General features: G+C 44.1%; 1 protein-coding gene across 7 annotated transcripts; it reads left to right on the top strand.

Annotated features, from left to right (window-relative positions):
- Positions 1–1,893: 1,893 nt before the first annotated feature.
- Zfp709 (zinc finger protein 709) lies at positions 1,894–12,628 on the top strand. 7 transcript variants are annotated; one of them, XM_006252841.5, is made up of 5 exons: positions 1,894–2,373; positions 6,734–6,917; positions 7,653–7,779; positions 7,994–8,054; positions 8,932–12,628. In XM_006252841.5, exons 2-5 carry the CDS (start codon positions 6,852–6,854, stop codon positions 10,928–10,930), a joined length of 2,253 nt encoding a protein of 750 aa, XP_006252903.1. In that variant the 5' UTR covers positions 1,894–2,373; positions 6,734–6,851; the 3' UTR covers positions 10,931–12,628. The 7 variants fall into 7 exon arrangements, with proteins under 7 accessions (XP_006252903.1, XP_006252902.1, XP_038950172.1 ...); XM_006252840.5 differs by lacking the exon at positions 6,734–6,917 and having other exon boundaries at positions 1,894–3,217; XM_039094244.2 differs by lacking the exon at positions 6,734–6,917 and having other exon boundaries at positions 1,896–2,481.
- Positions 12,629–18,267: the final 5,639 nt, after the last annotated feature.

The raw sequence follows: 18,267 nt of genomic DNA, 5'->3' as shown, positions 1-18,267 counted from the left end.
TTTAGTTATTCATATTTTCCCTCCATTTTGACACAAGGTCTTCTTAAGTACTCCAGGCTTGACTCATTTAATGATCTCCCCACCACATCTTTTTTCCAAGTGGTAGAGTTAAGGGGTTCTACCAACCCACCCAGATGTTCTAAGCACTCAGGTCTGTGCTGGTTGGCTGTCACAGTGCAGAGGTTGCTTGTTTGGTTAGATTTTGTTCTTTTTGCCAATGTGACACAGGCTTAATACACCTGGAAAGATCCTCACTTGAGGGATTGTCCCTATCAGACTGGCCTCTGGGCAACTGTGTGGAACTATTTTTTATTTAGATAGAAGTAGGAAAGCCCAAGGTCTTGTGGTAGGGGCATGCCTGAGAAGAAAGTTCTCAGTTGTAGAAGAAATGATGAGCAAACCTTGGTAAAAGCCATGGAAAGCTGCATTCTCCCCTGGTCTCTAGTTTAGTTCTTCCCTCGAGTTCCTGATTTGAGCTCCTGACCAGGCTTCCCACAAGGATGAACTGGGATGTATACATGTAAGCCAAATAACTTTTCCCTCTCCTCAGTTGGTTTTGTTCAGTGTTTTCTCACAGCAACAGAAACCAAACAAGGACACCTCTAATCCATTTCATACCAAAACAGATGGCCAATAGCTACCTTAATCAACGGTGTGCATTAACATCATCCTGGATGTTAATGTTGGAGTTATTTTCCAGTAAAAGTGTTACCACATCTGGATGGTTGTGGGCACTCGCGTAATGCAGTGATGTCCTGCAAATTGAAATCACATTTAGGGACATCTCTGAATTCCCAGTAAGACTATCATCACCTTAAGTACTACATAGTAGGAAGGTAATTTCTGTCTGATGGAAGAAAGTGACTGCAATGTCCTTACTTATTTAGATCTACTCAAATGTTTGTTTACTCTGCTACGGATATAGTACATGGCTCCCCCTATTTAAGGCAGGTTTTCTATCCTGACCTTCATCACTGCTCAAAGCAGCCTGTCTGAATCCTAGAAAAGTTCCCAAATTGATCTCAGCTTGACTTGAATCCCTATTCTAATATCTGGCACTTACTAGTTACTGCTTGGAATTTCCATGAGCTCCATGACTCCTTTTCCCCATCCAAAGAATGGATAGGAAGCCACATTTTTTATATTACACTTCTGAGTGTTTTGCCTGCGTATATGTCTATGTACCACATACCTGTCTGCTCTCCCAGAGGCCAGAGGGTAGATGTTAAGAGCCCCTGGAACTGGACTTGATGCATTCTCTGTGAGCTGGGAAATGAACTGGGAATCTTTCTCTGGAAGATCAGCCAGTGCTCTTAGTTGCTCTCTAGACTCATGATGCCTTTTGTAATACTACTGTTCGATCTATATTAAAACTATCTTTTCAGACTTTGGTCTTGCTTCATACTGATTCAGCCTAAAATTTTTCTGCAGCAGTGTGTGTGTGTGTGTGTGTGTGTGTGTGTGTGTGTGTGTGTGTGTGTGTCCTGGCTTTGCCTGAATGGAGGTCTCTGAAAGAATCTCTCGAGCAGGTGGTGAACACTACTCCTCCGGAAAATACATCTGTTCTCAGAGGTAAAGGGCTGTCTCTCTTTGTAAGACACTAAGTCATTTCTAGAATTCGGCAACCAGAAAGTTCCAGAACCGGATTCTGTCTCGGAAAAGCCTGGAGAATTCTGCTTTACGGTGTTTATCTGCCAAACTGGACTGGTCTTCAACAAGAAAAGAAACCTAGCTAGAAAGGGTTGTGGTTGGAATATGTCGTTTTGGTTCTCCTCAGTCGTGTAGGGAGACAATCGCTTATTCTGTTACTAGATGTCTGAACACTCATCGAAAAGCAGAAAGCGATATGAGCTGTCCAATCAGGACAGTCGGAGAGCAGAGCGGAAGTTCCTCATCCATCATCCTTTTTCCTTGAGCCAGGATTGTCGCAGGATTACATTGTCTTGGCAGGTAGTAAAGGTCGCTCAGCCTCTGTAGCTGTGGGCTCGCCAACCCCAGGAGCATTGCTGACGGCCTTGGGTGGACAGAGAGCTGTTGGAACCAGGGTACCGGCGGGCGGAGCGGAAGTCCTTCCCCTGCCATCTTTCTGGTACCCGCACACCCGCAGATCTGTACTGGCACAAGAGGACCTCCCTAGCCTTGTGACACTTTAGCAGGGACAGTTTTGAGGAAGCGCGGGCGCAGACGTAGTGTCCGCTGCGCCGTGTGCGTGCGCTGTCCCATCAGGAGCTCCTGCGAGCAAAACGGAAGTGCCTCTGCCACCCGCTCTCTTCCGGCGCGGTGCTGTCAAATCAGCGGAGGAAGCCCGGGGTGACTGACCCTCCGTGGCCGTGAGCCGCCGCGGGGCTCATGGAGGCCCTGGGAGCAGACATGGTGAGCCCTGGGTGAGCGAGGCGGGCGGGCAGGGCTGCGGAGGAGCCCTCGGCCCTTCTGCTCCCAGAGTGGCGGGACCCGGACATCGTCTCACCATCGCCTCTGCAGGTCTGCACCCGGGACTCCTGAGTGCGCGGTGCAGAGAGCGGAGAGGCCCCAGGCTCTGAGGCCAAGGATCCACCAGTACTCAGATTCCTGAGAGCCTCTGATGGTCTTTAGAAACAACATCAAAAATCCGTTAATTTGCTTTCCCCACTCCCATCCCAGTACTTGTTAGGCCTAAATATCCCTATATGTTTAGATATTTATGGTTTGACAACTTCATTAAAAGAGAGTATCCCCATACACATGTAGTTGGGGTACGAGAAGTAGCAAATGTTTTTATCCTAGAAATGATGTGGGCATTGATTTAAAGTAGAATGAAGGGCGAGATAGGACATGACTTTTATTTCAAAGGAGAATTGCAATAGAGGGGAAGCCCCAGTATAAGATGTGCTAGCATCTCGGGGGTGCTGGAAAAAGTAGAGAAACTTACGGAAACATTGCTTAGTACAGATTTTGTTTTTACTGATGAGGTCATTGTTTTGAGGCAAAAGTGGGCCTTTAGTTAGTTTGTACCCTGCTGAGTAATCAGTTAAAAAATGGATAGATATTTTAAGAACAAGGAGAAGTTCTTCAAGAAGAGAAAGCATTGTGAGATGTCCTATAGTCAGTGCTATTTATCAACCGGGAAATGGAAGAAAGGAAAAGGAGGAATGTGGAGATCCACACAAAATTTCCAAATGAAATTTCTTATCTGCTAAGAGTTCTTCTATTCGGTTTCTGGAGTGATATATTTTATGAGGTAAGATGGTCTCTAAGCTTAGGGACAGTTTAACTATCTTTGGGTTCCTTTGTGAACTGTGAAGTAACAGGCTTCCTGGTTTTCTGATGTATGTACTTAAAGCTATAGACTCCCCTCATAGGACTGTATGTTTTTGTGTCTCAAAGGTTTTGTTGTCTTTGGATTTCTTTCTTGATTTCCTCCTTAGCCCATTCGTCATTCAATACTGAGTTGTTTAATGTCTGTGAGTTTGCATACTTACTGGAGATTTCTTTGCAGTTGACTTTAAGTTTCACTGCACAGTAGACAGGTAAAAATCCATGGAGTTATTTCAGCCTTTCAGAATTTGGAAAGCTTTGTTTTATGTCCCAGGATATGATCTGTTTTTGAGAAGCTTCCATGGACTGCTGAGTAGAATGTATATTTTGTGATACTTGGATGGAATATTAATGTTTCTTTATTTCTTATCCGGATGACCTGACTATGCGAGACAGTCAGCTATTAAAATTACCTAGTGGGGTTGGGGATTTGGCTCAGTGGTAGAGCGCTTGCCTAGCAAGCGCAAGGCCCTGGGTTCGGTCCCCAGCTCCGAAAAAAAAGAACCAAAAAAAAAAAAAATACCTAGTAACTGGATTAGTGTTAATCTGTGTCTTTAATTCCACTAGTGTGCTTTTTAAAGATAAACACACACACATATGAGTTTATAGCCTGCATATATATGCATGTCTGATACCTGTGAAGGTCATAAGAGGGTATTGCCTGGCACTGTAGGTACCATGGAACTGGAGTTGTGGGTGGTTGCGAGCCACCATGTAAGTTCTGGGAACCAGCCTCTGGTGCGCTTTTTATAGAATTGGGAGCCCCAGAGTCTGTTGCACATCTTTAGGGTTGTAATATCATTTTCGTTAACTGTTCCCTGGGACTCACCTATTGCATTGTTCACCTGCAGCCTGCACCTTTCCTCACCGGGTTGTAGTTTTCTTGTTCATCTAACTGATACAGAGAGGAGACTCTCCTTCCGCAAGTCATGGTGCTTCAGATTGGGGAACTCTGCGTTGTTTTTCTCCCTAGTTTCTTTCTTTCTTTCTTTCTTTCTTTCTTTCTTTCTTTCTTTCTTTCTTTCTTTCTTTCTTTTTTTTCAGAGCTGGGGACCGAACCCAGGACCTTGTGCTTCCTAGGCAAGCGCTTTACCACTGAGCTAAATCCCCAACCCTTCTCCCTAGTTTATTAAGGCCGTCAACTTTGATTTTTCTGAGCTACCAACCACAGCCACTCTCTTTCGTCAGTTGCCTCGTTTTCATCCTGTACATAAGCAAACTAGGGCTGACTCTCCCTGCCCTCCGGTGAAGCATAGGCTCATAGCCATAATTTAAATGGCCACACCCATTTCTTATGGTCTTAAATTCAAAACTTAACTATGGTCTCAAAGTAGTAAAGTTGTTGTTGTTGTTTTCTATTTTAATGGATAGCTTGATATCTGCTAGTGGAAAGGGGAAATACAAGGCATGTTTCCAAATGTCAGGGTTTTTAAATTTTATATTAAAGAGATTATGGTTTATGGCACCATTGTAGAATGCCATCTATGTGATAAATCAGCTCTTTACATTTGAGTCGGTTAAATACAGTTAACCTTTTCTGGGATCTCTCTCTCTCTCTCTCTCTCTCTCTCTCTCTCTCTGTGTGTGTGTGTGTGTGTGTGTGTGTATGTGCATGTGCGTGCACTGTATGCTTACACATACAATTATATTTGGAAGTTGTACTGGCTGGTTTGTGTGTCAACTTGGCACAAGGTGCAGTTATCACAGAGAAAGGAGCCTCCCTTGAGGAAATGCCTCCATGAGATCCGGCTGTGTGGAATATTCTCAATTAGTTATAAAGGGTGGAGGACCCAGCCCATTGTGGGTGGTGCCGTCCCTGATCTGCTAGTCCTGGGTTCTATAAGAAAGCAAGTTAAGGGTTGGGGATTTGGCTCAGTGGTAGAGCGCTTGCCTAGCAAGCACAAGGCCCTGGGTTCGGTCCCCAGCTCCGAAAAAAAGAACCCCCCCCCCAAAAAAAAGCAAGTTAAGCAAGCCAGGGAAGGCAATCCAGTAAGCAGCACTGTTCCATGGTCTCTGCATCAGCTCCTGTCTCCAAGTTCCTGCCCTGTATGAGTTCCTGTCCTGACTTCCTTTGATGAGGAACAGCAATGTGGACGTTTAACTCGAATAAACCCTTTCCTCCCCATGCTTCATGGTCATGGTGTTTTGTACAGGAATACAAACCCTGACTAAGACAGAAGTCAAAGGACAATCTTTGTTGTTCACTCCTGCATAGTCCAGGCTAACTGGCCAATCAGCTTCCAGGGATTCTCCTGGCTCTACACGCCCTCCTGTTGTAGGACCTTGGACACTGAACCACAAGATTTGTTTTCCATTGCTGGATTTTGGTTTTCTTGCTTTGATTTTATTGTAATTATGCCTTGATTCTACCTGTAAAGTAAGAAAGCATTTAAACTTTATTTTTGATTTTGTAAGTTTCCACAGGAAAAATTATAAATATGCCTTACCATCTCTGGCTCTGCTTGAATTCTGGCAGTTCAGACTCAGGCTTGCACAGTGGATGCTTTACTGAGCCATCTCCTAGACCGTCCATGAACTTTTCTTTCCTTATACATCCCTCCACGCTTCCCTGTTCCTCCCCACCTTCCCTCTCCCCCACATCCATTCTTCCTCCAGAAAATAGCTGGCTTCCCAGGGACATTGACCAAACACAGCATAACAAGATACAGTAAGACTAGGCACAACTCCTCATCATGTCAAGGCTCAATGAGGCCTCCCAGTAGGAGGACATGGGTTCCAAGAGATGGCAAAAGAGTCAGAGACACACCTGCTCCCACTGTTTGGGGTCTCACAAACCACCAAGCATAACATATGTGCAGAGGAGCGAGTGCAAACCCACGCAGGCTCTGAAATTACTGCTTCAGTCTCTGTGAGCCCCTATGAGCCCTGCTTAGTTGATTCTGTGGGCTGTGTTCTCCTGGTATTCTCAACCCCTCTGGCTCCTGCAATTCTTCCTCCCCCTCTTCCAGGGGTCCCCTTAACTAGAAAATGAAGATCTCCAATTTGGGCTGTCTGCCTGATGTTTGGCTTCAAGTCTCTGTATCTGTTCCCATCAGCTGCCAGAGGAAGTCTCTTTGATTATACTTAACCAGGCACCAACCATGATCTATTCTTAACCAATCTGCTAACGTTATTTTAGATAGTGGAGTATGTTAATTAGCTTTGCAATTAACCCGAGTAACTATTACAATATACCCGAGAACGTTTTTGTGATGGTTAGTCTCCTAGTTAGGTTGACATAATTTGGAATCATCTCGGAAACATACCGCAGAGGAGTGTCTCTGAGAGTATTTGTAGAAAGGTGACTAAGGAACGAATACCCACTCTGAATCTGTGTGGGACCATTCTTAGTTTCTTTTCAGGTTGTTATCAGGAAGTTCCCTGCTGAAGAACAGAAGGGCTTAACTCACAATTCAAGATATAATTCTTTCTCATGCAGAAGTCACTTGAGGCAGCTGAACAAATCACATCTGAAGTCAGAAGAAGAATGTAGTGAATGCGGGCTATGTTCTGCCATTTTCTCCATTTCATACAACCCAGAGTCCCCTGCCCAGAGGATGGTCACCGACAATGAAAATGAATCATATCACATCAGTGAACATAATCAGAATAAATCCCTCCAGGTGTGCCAAGATGCCCATCCACCCAACACCGACCGTTACATATAAACATGATCTGGGATCCCAGGCTGAATGAAAAAGGAAAAAGGAAGAGTTCAAGTGGAAACCAGCATTCCCTGCTCTGTTTTCTGATCTTCGCCAATTTGGAGTCCCTACTGCACGATCCTACCCCCATGACTTCTGCCATGACCTCCCCCCAGTGATAGGCTCTACCCTTTCAAGACTTGATCCAAAGTAAACCTTACTTCTCGAGACTTGCTCTTTACTCACAGTGTTGAGGAAAGTCATTTATACAAAGTTGAAAGGTTTGTTTTGTGGCATGGTTCAGATAATTCATTCTGCCGTCCCTTGGCTCCATTGCTTTGGGGCTGTGGCCAGGCAGAGCATTATGGCCTTGTGAACTAGTATCAGATGAGGACACTCACCCTCAGAATCTGTTCTAAAGTATATGCAGTCTTAAGGCAGCTGGTGTTAACACTTGTCTGCTCTGGTAGTAGTAGTTTGTGGGGAAAATGGTGAGGACTTGTGCACTAGTGGAAACTGTAAGTTCCAGTAGCGTAGTTGGTATGTGTTTGTTGTTGTGTTGCTTCAAAGGTAACGTGGGGATTTTTGTGTCAGAGAGTACAGTTATGAATGTAAAATAGGAGTGTGGTGACTGGGATATATAACATTTAAAGAACACGCACAGATTTTCAATCTTGGGTGTCTCATCTTCTGGAAATACCTTGGCTGTTTTAGGGCTCTGTGACCTTTGAAGATGTGGCTGTAAACTTCACTGTGGAGGAATGGGCTTTACTGGGTCCCTCCCAAAAGAAGTTACACAGAGATGTGATGGAGGAGACCTTCAGGAACCTGGCTGCCATAGGTATGATCCAGATCATACTTTAACATGGTCAATCAGCTTGTAAATCTGTCTTGCTCAAAAGTGTTGCTTCATGATTTGTAATACGGGAAGGTAAATTTGGTGGCTTTATCAGGCATGGTCATGTTATGCCAGGAGTCTATGTAGAATCTGGTTTTTGTTTTTTTTGTTTTTTTCAATTATGACTAAATCAGATTTCTCTGGGTCTATATCCTAGGAAAAACACAAGAAGACCAGAACATAGATGATGACCATAGATATTCTAGAAGAAATCAAAGGTAACTTTACCAACTCATGATAACGTAGCTCAAGAATCTGGAAATGGCCAGTAGTTTTTAAAGTCAAGACAACTATCCAAGTAAGCCCAACTTCAAGGTGATAAATTTAAAGCATTTCTCTCTCTAAAAGGTGCATATAGAATTGGAAATGTTTACAGTATTGACTTGGCGGTGCAAGTGATACTTTCTAATGGTTTCATCAACACAAACTTGTATCCAAGCACAGAGTTAATGAAAAATAACATGTGTACCTTCCTTCAAGCTTTGAGTATGGAATATTAAGAAAATATAAAGGAACTTTATGTTTACTCTGGGGACAATCTTTAAGAAATCTTATGTATACAAAAAATTTTAAATAGAAAATAGTTTTTGCTTCAGTATTTTGCATAAGGAATACTCAAGTGCCTGGATATAGAGGCAAATATAAGCCTAGCTACTAGGAGTTGAATTTGAAGGTAGCAAGACCTCAAACATATATAAGACTTAGATATTCATTGTTTCCAAAATAGTTAACCTGTCAGAAGTATTAGGAAGTCCCATACGATTAGGCTAACAAAATGACTCATCAGGTAAAGGCGTTCACTGCCAAGTTTGACCTGAGTTCAGTCCTTGGGACCCATACAGCAGAAGAAGAGAACCAGCTCCGACAAGCTGGACTCCTACTTCCACATGCCCACCATAGCACGTCCACACACACATAGCACATAACAGATGTTAACACAAAAAGAAATCCTATATGAATACAGTATCTTAATATTACCTGTCTCCGCATCTTAGAGAACCTTTAATCATATTCGAAAATTCTCGGGAATTCTGCTGGTAGGGAATTTATAACTTTATTGGTATACTTTCCTTTTTTTTTTTTCTTTTTAAACAGAAATGGAGTTGTGGAAAGACTGTTGGAACACCGCAAAGGCTGTGAGTGTAAAGCAATCTTCAGACAGATTCCGGACACCACAGGAAACAGGAAAACTTCTCACAGGACAGTGCTTTGTGAAAACCATGTGTACAAGGACAACATGCTCATCAGTCACGCATCTCTTAATGTATCTGTACCTCTTCAGACTGCACACAAACCTCCCGCCTATGAGCTCTGTGGAGAGAACCTGTATACATTTGGAGAATGTGAGAAAGCCTTCATTTATCCAGAATGCCTTCTGAAGCATGAAGACAGTGACAGCAGACAGAGATCCTGTGAGTTTAACCAGTGTGGGAAAATCTTCAAAAGTAGTGATCACATTCAAATGCGTGTTAGTGATGAAACTAGGGAGGAAATGTGCATAAGTAAGCAGCATGGCGATGCCTTTCCTTACCCTGATTTTCTTCAGTATGTTGAAAAGATCTACACTGGGAAAAAACCCTATGCATGTAAACAATGTGGGAAAACCTTTTCTTTTTTGAGCAACATTAGAAGACATGAACGAACTCACACTGGAGAGAAGCCGTACAGATGCAATACATGTGATAAGGCTTTCACTTGTTTGACTAACTTTCAAGAACATGAAAGAACTCACACTGGAGAGAAACCCTATTTATGTACACAATGTGGTAAAGCCTTTTCTTTTCTGAGTAACATTCGGAGACACGAACGAACCCACACTGGAGAGAAGCCGTACAGATGTAATATCTGTGGTAAGGCTTTCAGTTATTTGACAAACTTTCAAGACCACGAGAGAACTCACACTGGAGAAAAGCCTTACGTGTGTACGCAGTGTGGGAAAGCTTTCACTTACTACTATTCCTTTCAGACACATAAACGATGTCACACCGGCGAAAAGCCTTATGTATGCAAGCAATGTGGGAAAGCCTTCAGTTATTACAATTCCATTCAAACACATAAGCGTTGTCACACCGGAGAGAAGCCCTATGTATGTAAGCTGTGTGAGAAAGCCTTCACTACCCTCAGTTCTCTTCGATATCATGAGAGGATTCACAGTGGCGAGAAGCCCCATGTATGTTTGCAATGCGGGAAAGGTTTCAATTCTTCTAGCACCCTCCGAATTCATGAGAGAACTCACACTGGAGAGAAACCCTATAAATGTAAGCAGTGTGGGAAAGTCTTCAGTGTTGACAGTTCCCTCCGATGCCACGAAAGGATTCACAGTGGGGAGAAGCCCTATGTATGTAAGCAGTGCGGAAAAGCCTTCACTCGTCATACCTCCCTTCGGTGCCACGAAAGGATTCACTGTGGGGAGAAACCCTATAAATGTAAGCAATGTGGGAAAGGTTTCATTTCTTCCAGTAACTTTCGAAAACATGAGTGGACTCATTCTGGAGAGAAACACTGTGTATGTAAATTGTGTGGTAAAGCCTTCACGGGTCATAGTTCACTTCGACGCCACGAAAGAATTCACAGTGGAGAAAAGCCCTATGTATGTAAGCACTGTGGGAAAGGTTTCTCTTCTTTGAGTGGCTGTCAGAGACATGAACAAATTCACACTGGTGAGAAACCCCATGTATGTAAGAGTTGTGGGAAAGCCTTTACTAATCCCAGTGCCCTCCGAAACCATGAAAGGATTCACAGTGGTGAAAAGCCCTGTATATGTGAGCAGTGCGGGAAGGGTTTCATTTCTTTTAGTAAGTTTAGAATACATGAACGGATTCACACTGGAGAAAAACCGTACAAATGTAAGCAATGTGGAAAAGCCTTCACTGGTCACAGTTCCCTTCGACGTCATGAAAGGATTCACAGCGGGGAGAAACCTTTTGTATGTAAACAGTGTGGGAAATCCTTTTATACTTTAAGTGATTGTCAAAGACATGAACAAATTCACACTGGTGAGAAACCTTTCATTTGCAAGCAGTGTGGGAAAGCTTTTACCCGGTCCAGCTCCCTTAAAATACATGAGAAGACTCACAGTAGAAGAAATTCCTAAGTGTAGAACACGTCATTCTTAGCATGACAGTGCGTAGGGCAGAGAACCAGGGCCATGTTGTCTGTAGGAATGCCTCTAGTCATCTTGGTGGTAGTCACAAACATAATAGCTCATACCATAGCGGGAAGTTCCCACATGATGTCAAGAGAGACACATACCTTAAACGGATGTATATAGAAGTCTTCAGTTGGCCAACCTCTGAGAAGGTACCCAGTATCAAAAGTTGTTTAACAAAGTTATCAAAACAGTTCACAAAGCTTTATGAAAACCCCTGAAGTAACAGAATTCATTAGTCCTTTTTAAGATCCCAGTGAATAAACATTAAATGGTCAGTAATTCACAAGATAAATCTCTAGAATGTTTACTTCTAATTTTGTAAATAAATTTTCAGGTGACCTAATCTCTGAGCGTCTTTAAGCAGGAAGGTGTGGATTTAATGGGCTGTGTCTTTACACATCATGTCTATTCCTTCTCTTCTTGTGTTGGATACATAGATGTATCCCTGATATGTTTTTAGAGTAATGTTAATGAGCTGTTGAAAAATGAAGTTTTATTTTTAGGCCTTCTCTATTGATATCATGTGGGAGCTTCTTTTTGATATTTTTGTTTTTGCCTTATTTTTGTCTTGTTGGATTTTCTTTTGAGATGGGGTTTCTCTGTGTAGCCATGGCTATCCTGGTTCCATAGACCAGGCTGGCATCAAACCTTGAGATCTACCTGTCTCTGCTTCCCAAGTGCTGGAATAAAGGTGTGTGCCACCATGCTGGGCTTTATCTTTGATGTTTATATTGTATCTTTTCTATTCTTTTCATTGTTGCCAAATACTTGAAACAACTTAATAGGTGGAGAATGTCTTCCCTTTGACTCATAGTTCATCATGGCAAGAAAGTCATCAAGTGCAGGAGTTCATATCACTTTGTGGACTCAAACAAAATGAGTATGCATTATAAGAAGGAACCAGGGGTTGGGGATTTAACTCAGTGGTAGAGTGCTTGCCTAGCAAGCGCAAGGCCCTGGGTTCGGTCCCCAGCTCCGAAAAAAAAGAAAAAAAAAAAAAAAAAAAAAAAAGAAGGAACCAGTAGACCATTTCACAAGAACAGTTTTTCCCAATGACCTGCTTCCTCCAGTTATGCCCTATCGCCTGCATTTCACCTCTCCCAACTGTACCTCATGAACATAAGCAGCAGTTAGTCCTTTGGTTGGGCTAATCATTTCTGGAAATGACAAGGCATAGTTGTGCTACTTGAACCCTAGCATCTCACAGTGAACTCCAGTTGATTGATCAGATGGCATTTTATATTTGATGTTTTATACTTTGATATGTTTTCTTGAAGACTTTGCACATTAGAGTTCTAAAAGTTCCGAACTATTTTGGCCAATTTACAGATTATCAAATGAAAAGATAACGTGCAAATATCCTCCCATAATCACAAGGTAGATAGCCTAGGACCTTTACTGTCAAGTCATTGTCGTGTGCTTTCAAATAATGCTTACACCTTTATTCATGTGTTAATTTCGTCTCAGGCTTGTAACTTTTTTGTCACTTGAGCTTTATACACATAGTTTAATGCCTTTTTACCAGAGACCGCAGGGGCCTTACTTTTTGTGGATTAATGTCGAACGAATTATGCCTCTAAATCTGTCTGTAACCATAAGTAACCATGTGTTTTGTTATTAAAATCACTTTTCCCCTTTTTACCTATGTTGGGTTTTTTTTTGAGACAAACTCTTACTCTGAACCCAGGTTAACCTTTAATCCACTCTTATTTCAAGGATAACAGGCCCAAGCCAGTACATCATGCTTGGAAGTCGTTCTTGCTTAAATTTCTGAAGGGTTTGTTTCAGAGGGATCGCTTGGTACTAGACATGAAATGACCCCCACACTACACTATTAAACAGAATGAGGCACACGCCTGGCTACACTTTAAGTGTGAACACAGTTCGATCTTTAGGACTTAGTCCTTCTTCCCAGGAAGGCCGCACTAATGTAATAAAGGGAAACACAAGTCATGAGACGAACTCAGTATAATTAGTAAGGGCAGTGATAGTTCTTTACATGTTCCAAAGGATGGTTTCACCAAGAAGGATATTGGAGGTTGAAAATGCAGTTGATACACTTAAGTTGGACCCTCAAAGCTAAGTTCAGTCCAGCTTCAATCTGTTCAGATCATTTCTATTACTCTATACTTGAACAAAAGTGTAAAACAATGGCATTAGTTTATGTGCTTCTGAATGGGTGGTGGCTTGCTATGCTACTTGCTACCCAACCCACATTGTGAGAAAATGTTCTTGTATATCTCAGCTTCAAACTGAGCTCATCTTCTGTTGTGCATTTTATCCCAGCATCTTTACATGGAAAAAGTCAATAGCCTTTGCTGAGAAAATCTGTGAAGAGTCACTTGGGTCGCTCCAGGCTCCTCATGGGTTTCTGAGAACTAGCGGATCAGGACCATGGGGACAGTCAGAATGGTTCAATCAGGAGCCCGAGGGGGTGAAGCGGGCGGGGCATTATTGGCCTTTCTTCCTGACACCTCGTCCTGTCAGCCGAGGGAGTCCAAGGTGACAGAGCCTGGCTGGCCCCGTGACCCCTGAGCGAAGGAGTTTCTTAGAGGCCCTAGGAGCCCCAGACACAGACAAGTGAAAGGGCAAACAAGTGAGAGGTGCGTGCTGAGGTGGGTGGGCGGGGATGTGGAAGGGGCTCTCAGTCTTTCTGCTCCCAAGTCGGAGGAACCCAGGAGTCCTATCCCACTGGAGCCTCTGCGCAGCTACACCCGGGGTGCCTGGCCTGCGGGGTGGCATGGGTTGGATGGGCTGTGGATAGGGGTAGGGATGGGGTGAGCTGAGGGTGGGACTGAGAGAGGGCTGGGGTAGGGATAATGGTGGGTGGATTTCCCATGCTCCCGTAGATGCCCTACACCCACACACATATGGATAGCACATGCTGGGTTATCAAGAAAGAAAAAGACAAGAAGTTGTGGTGGAGGAGTGGGAGGGACATGGGAATTGAAGGTGAGAAATGGGAATAGATATGTTCATATTTCACTCTATGTATATCTGAAAGTCTCAAAAATAAAGTTTTAAATTACAGCTGAAGATATCATGTGGCCTTATTTGAAAGTGTTGTACCAGGGGAGAGGCCCAGTTGTGAGTGTAAGCATCTGGCGCTGTTTGTAGAGGAGGGTTTGTTGCGGGAACTGTTAAGATGCCTTAGTGGGGAAGAGCACCTGTGCATAAGCACGAGGGCATGTGCAACGCATGGCCTTGGATCCCAGGCCCACGTAGCAAGTTGAACGCAGTCTCATGCTGTCCTATAACCTCGACTCTGAGGCAAGTGGAGAGGAAGCTAGCAGGGGCCTGCTGGCTACCCACTTAGCAGAAAAATGCAAGCTCACAGAGATACCTCACTTTGGAGGAATCAAGTGAAGAATAGAGGAGGACCCCTAGTTCCCTCCTCTGGCCTCCAGATGTATATCCATGGGCATAAGCACATAAAGATGCATATACCATATATGTCTTAAGTTACTGTTCTACTGCTGTAACAAAACACCATGGCAAAGGCAACTTATAGTAGAAAGAAATTTACTTGGTTGTTTCTGAGAATAGGAGTCCACAGTGACAGAGGCAGGACAGTTGAGAACTTATGTTTTGACTCCAAGTAGAAGGTGGAGAGAGAAGGCACACTGTGAATGGCAAGGACCTTTTGAAACCACGAATCCAGCCCCCAGTGACACACCTCCTTTAAAAAAAAAACTAACCACACCTCCTAATGCTTCCCTGTCTTTTCCTCAACTCTATGAGCCTATGGGGGCATTCTTGTTCACCAGAGAGGGGAAGGCCATAAACACACAAGGGTTTTCTTGGTAGGGAGGAACCAGCACTCTAAAGAACTTGATAACTCAGTGGAATGACCTGCATTTGATCCCTAGGACCCAACATAGTGGGAGGAGAGAACCAACTCCATACAAATGTCCTATGACCTTCACACACACATGTAGTGTGCATGTGTGATGGTTTGCATTTGCTTGGCCCAGGGAGTGGCACTATTAGAAGATGTGGCCTTATTGGAAGTGTGTCACTGTGGGGTGGGCTTGAAAACCTTCCTCCTAGCTGCCTGAGGATGCCCAGTCTGTTCCTGGCTTCCTTCAGCTGAAGATGTAGAGCTCTCAGCTCCTCCTGCACCAGGCCTGCCTGGATGCTGCCATGTTCCCGCCTTGATGATAATGGACTGAACCTCTGAACCTGTAAGCCAGCACCAATTAAACTTTGTCCTTTATAGCACTTGCCTTGGCCATGTTGTCTGTTCACAGCAATAAAACCTTAACTAAGACAGCATGCACATAATTTTTATTTTCTAATTTTTTAAAGAGATATTTATGGAGGAAGAGTTAGTGGGATTTAGTAAGTTGAACTCTTAGACCCTGTCTTAGTCAGGGTTTCTATTACTGTGGTAAAACACCATGACCGAAAACCAACTTGGGGAGGGAAGGGTTTATTGCTTACACTTCCACATCACAGTCAGTCTATCACAGAGAAACTCAAGCAGGGAAGGAACCTGGAGACAGGAACTGAAACAGGAACCATGACAGGACACTGTTCACGGGCTTGTTACTTATGGCTTGCTCAGCCTGCTTCCTTATATACCTCAGGACCACCTGCCCAGGGGCGGCATTGCCCACAGTGGACTAGGTGGGTGCAGATACATGAATCACAAATCAAGAAAATCCACCCTGCTCCCAGACTTGCCTCAGGCCAATCTCAATAGAAGCATTTTTCTCAGTTGGGAATCCCTCGTCACAAGTAACCATGGCTTGTGTCAGGTTGAGTTAAAAACTAAGCAGCACAGATCGAAAAGTTTGCCCCGCGGTCAGCCTCACCTCAGAGATGGAGTTCTGTACTGAGGGTTGATTAGAACTGCAGGCCTAGGAGAAAGAAATTGGACCTAATATTTTGTCTTTCCTGATGAGTTGAGGCAACCATTTTTTTTCTTTTTTCTTTTTTTTCGGAGCTGGGGACCGAACCCAGGGCCTTGCGCTTGCTAGGCAAGCACTCTACCACTGAGCTAAATCCCCAACCCCAGAGGCAACCATTTTTAAGGTAACAAGTAGGCGTCTGAATAGTTTCTCACAAACCAAGGGCTCAAAGGAAGACAGCAGGGTTTCATAATTTTTAAGTGTCAATGGGCAGATTGTTGGCTTATTGGTTAAGAACATGGACCATTATTCCAGAGCACCTGGGTCTAAGTCCCATCACCATGTGGTGGCTCACAGTTATCTGCAATTCCAGGGGATCCAACATTCTCTCCTGGATTCTGCTGGCACCATACAGAACAACCATTCATATAAAAATAATTTCATTGTTAATTATTTTATTTATTTACATCTCAAAGTTGTCCCCTTCCAGTCCCCCCTCACAGAGTTCTTCCCCCTCCATCTTCCTCCCCTTTGCTTCTCAGAAGGTGCCCACCTTGGGCATCCCCCATCCCTAGGGCAGCATGTCTCTACAGGATTAGGCACATCCTCTCCCCATGAGGCCAGACAAGGCAATCCTCAGCTACATATTTGCCAGAGGCCTTGGACCAGCCTGTGTATGCTCTTTGGTTGGCAGCTTAGTCTCTGGGAGCTTGCAGGGGTCTAGCTTAGTTGACATTCTTGGTCTTCCCCTGGAGTTGCCATCCCCTTAAGCTCCTTCAATCCTTCCCCCAACTCTTCCATAGGACTCTGGACCTCAGCCCAATGCCTGGCTGTGAGCATCTGCATCTGTCTCAGTCAGCCGCTCAGTAAAGCCTCTCAGTGGACACCCATGCTAGGCTCCTGTCTGCAAGCACAACATGGCATCAGTAATAATGTCAGAGTTTGGTGCCCACCCATGTGATGAATCCCAAGCTGGGCTGATCACTGTTTGACCATTCATTCAGTCTCTGCTCCATTTTTGTATCTGGATTTCTTTTAGGTAGGAACAATTTTGGGGGAAAATCTGAAGGTGGGTTGGTGTCTCATCTGTCCACCGGGGGCCCTATCTATCTACTGGAGGTGGTCTCTTCATGGTCCATCTCCCCACTGTTGAATTAGCAACTGCACATAGCATTTCAGCTAAGGTCACCCACCACTGAGTCCTGGAGACAGCCTGAGCTGCATAGCCACATGCCATTTCAAAATAGAAGCAAACAAAACAAACGAAACCAAAAAGCAGCCATAGTAGATGCCTCGGCAAGTAAAGCAGTTGTCATGCAAGTGTGAGAACCTGAGTTTGAATCCCCAGTACCTACATGAATGTAGGAGATTGGTCTGCTGTTGATTGTATTCAAATGCTAAACACTGGCCCCCAAGATCTGTTTACTCCGAGGCAAGCAGATCCTCACATTTACCAGCTTCTGTTGTATAACACCCCCCCCCAAGTAATCCATGATTGGTTAATAAAGGTGTCTAAAGTCTGAAGCTGGGCAGAAGAAAGGGCTTCAGTTTCTGGGCTTGGGGGTCTGAGAAGAGACCACAGGGGAGGGAGAGAGAAAAGGAATAGGGCACCATGGGATAGGTGGGTTGTAAGCACATGGCCGCCAGGGTCAGCCAGTTGGAGTAGAAGCCCAGGCAGAAAAGGGCAAGTGGTATCTTTAGGCTATTGACAGGCAAGTTAACAAAATAACTTAGAGGGCTCTTACCTGCCAAGCTCTAGTGCTTTAAGGCTTATTATGAATACGAGTTTTGTGTCCTTTACTTGGGAAGTAAATGATCTAAGGTGAGGTAGAAACCCTGAAATAAGAGTTGCCACAACCCATGGAAGCAGAGGGCTTCTCACACAGCATCAATCGCACTTCTGTAACCTTTGCAGTACTGCCGCAAAGCGGGCGTCAGAGACAGATCCAGCCCGGACACTCACAGGCCAGCTAGCGCCTACTAGAGCAGTGAGCAAGGAAAGGAAGAAACTCTGTCTCAAACAAATTGGACGGATCTGAGGCCGTCCTCTGACCTCCGTGCGTGGACCCACAGTCACACGAATGCAGATTCACACGCCATCATACCCATGCAAATAAGCTAAAAACAAGGAAGGGAGTGACTCTGAGAGAGGCTACACACACCATGCATTTGGTGTCGAAAACTATGGGAGAGAAATGGCTCGAGAGTTAAAAGTACTCGCCACTCTTCCAGAGGCTCTGAGTTTGGCTACCAGCACTCCTGTCAGGCAACTCACAACCACTTGTGATCCCAGCACTAGAGGGTACCTCCCTCCCTCCATGGGCACAAGTATATGTGTGGCGTGTATTCTCATAAGTACAAAAACAGACACGTAACTTTTTTTTTAAAGATTTATTTACTTGTTATATAAGTACATTGTAGCTGTCT

The sequence above is a fragment of the Rattus norvegicus genome, chromosome 16, assembly GCF_036323735.1.
Source record: "Rattus norvegicus strain BN/NHsdMcwi chromosome 16, GRCr8, whole genome shotgun sequence".
NCBI lineage: Eukaryota > Metazoa > Chordata > Mammalia > Rodentia > Muridae > Rattus > Rattus norvegicus.
This window is presented reverse-complemented; position numbering and strand designations above follow the sequence as displayed.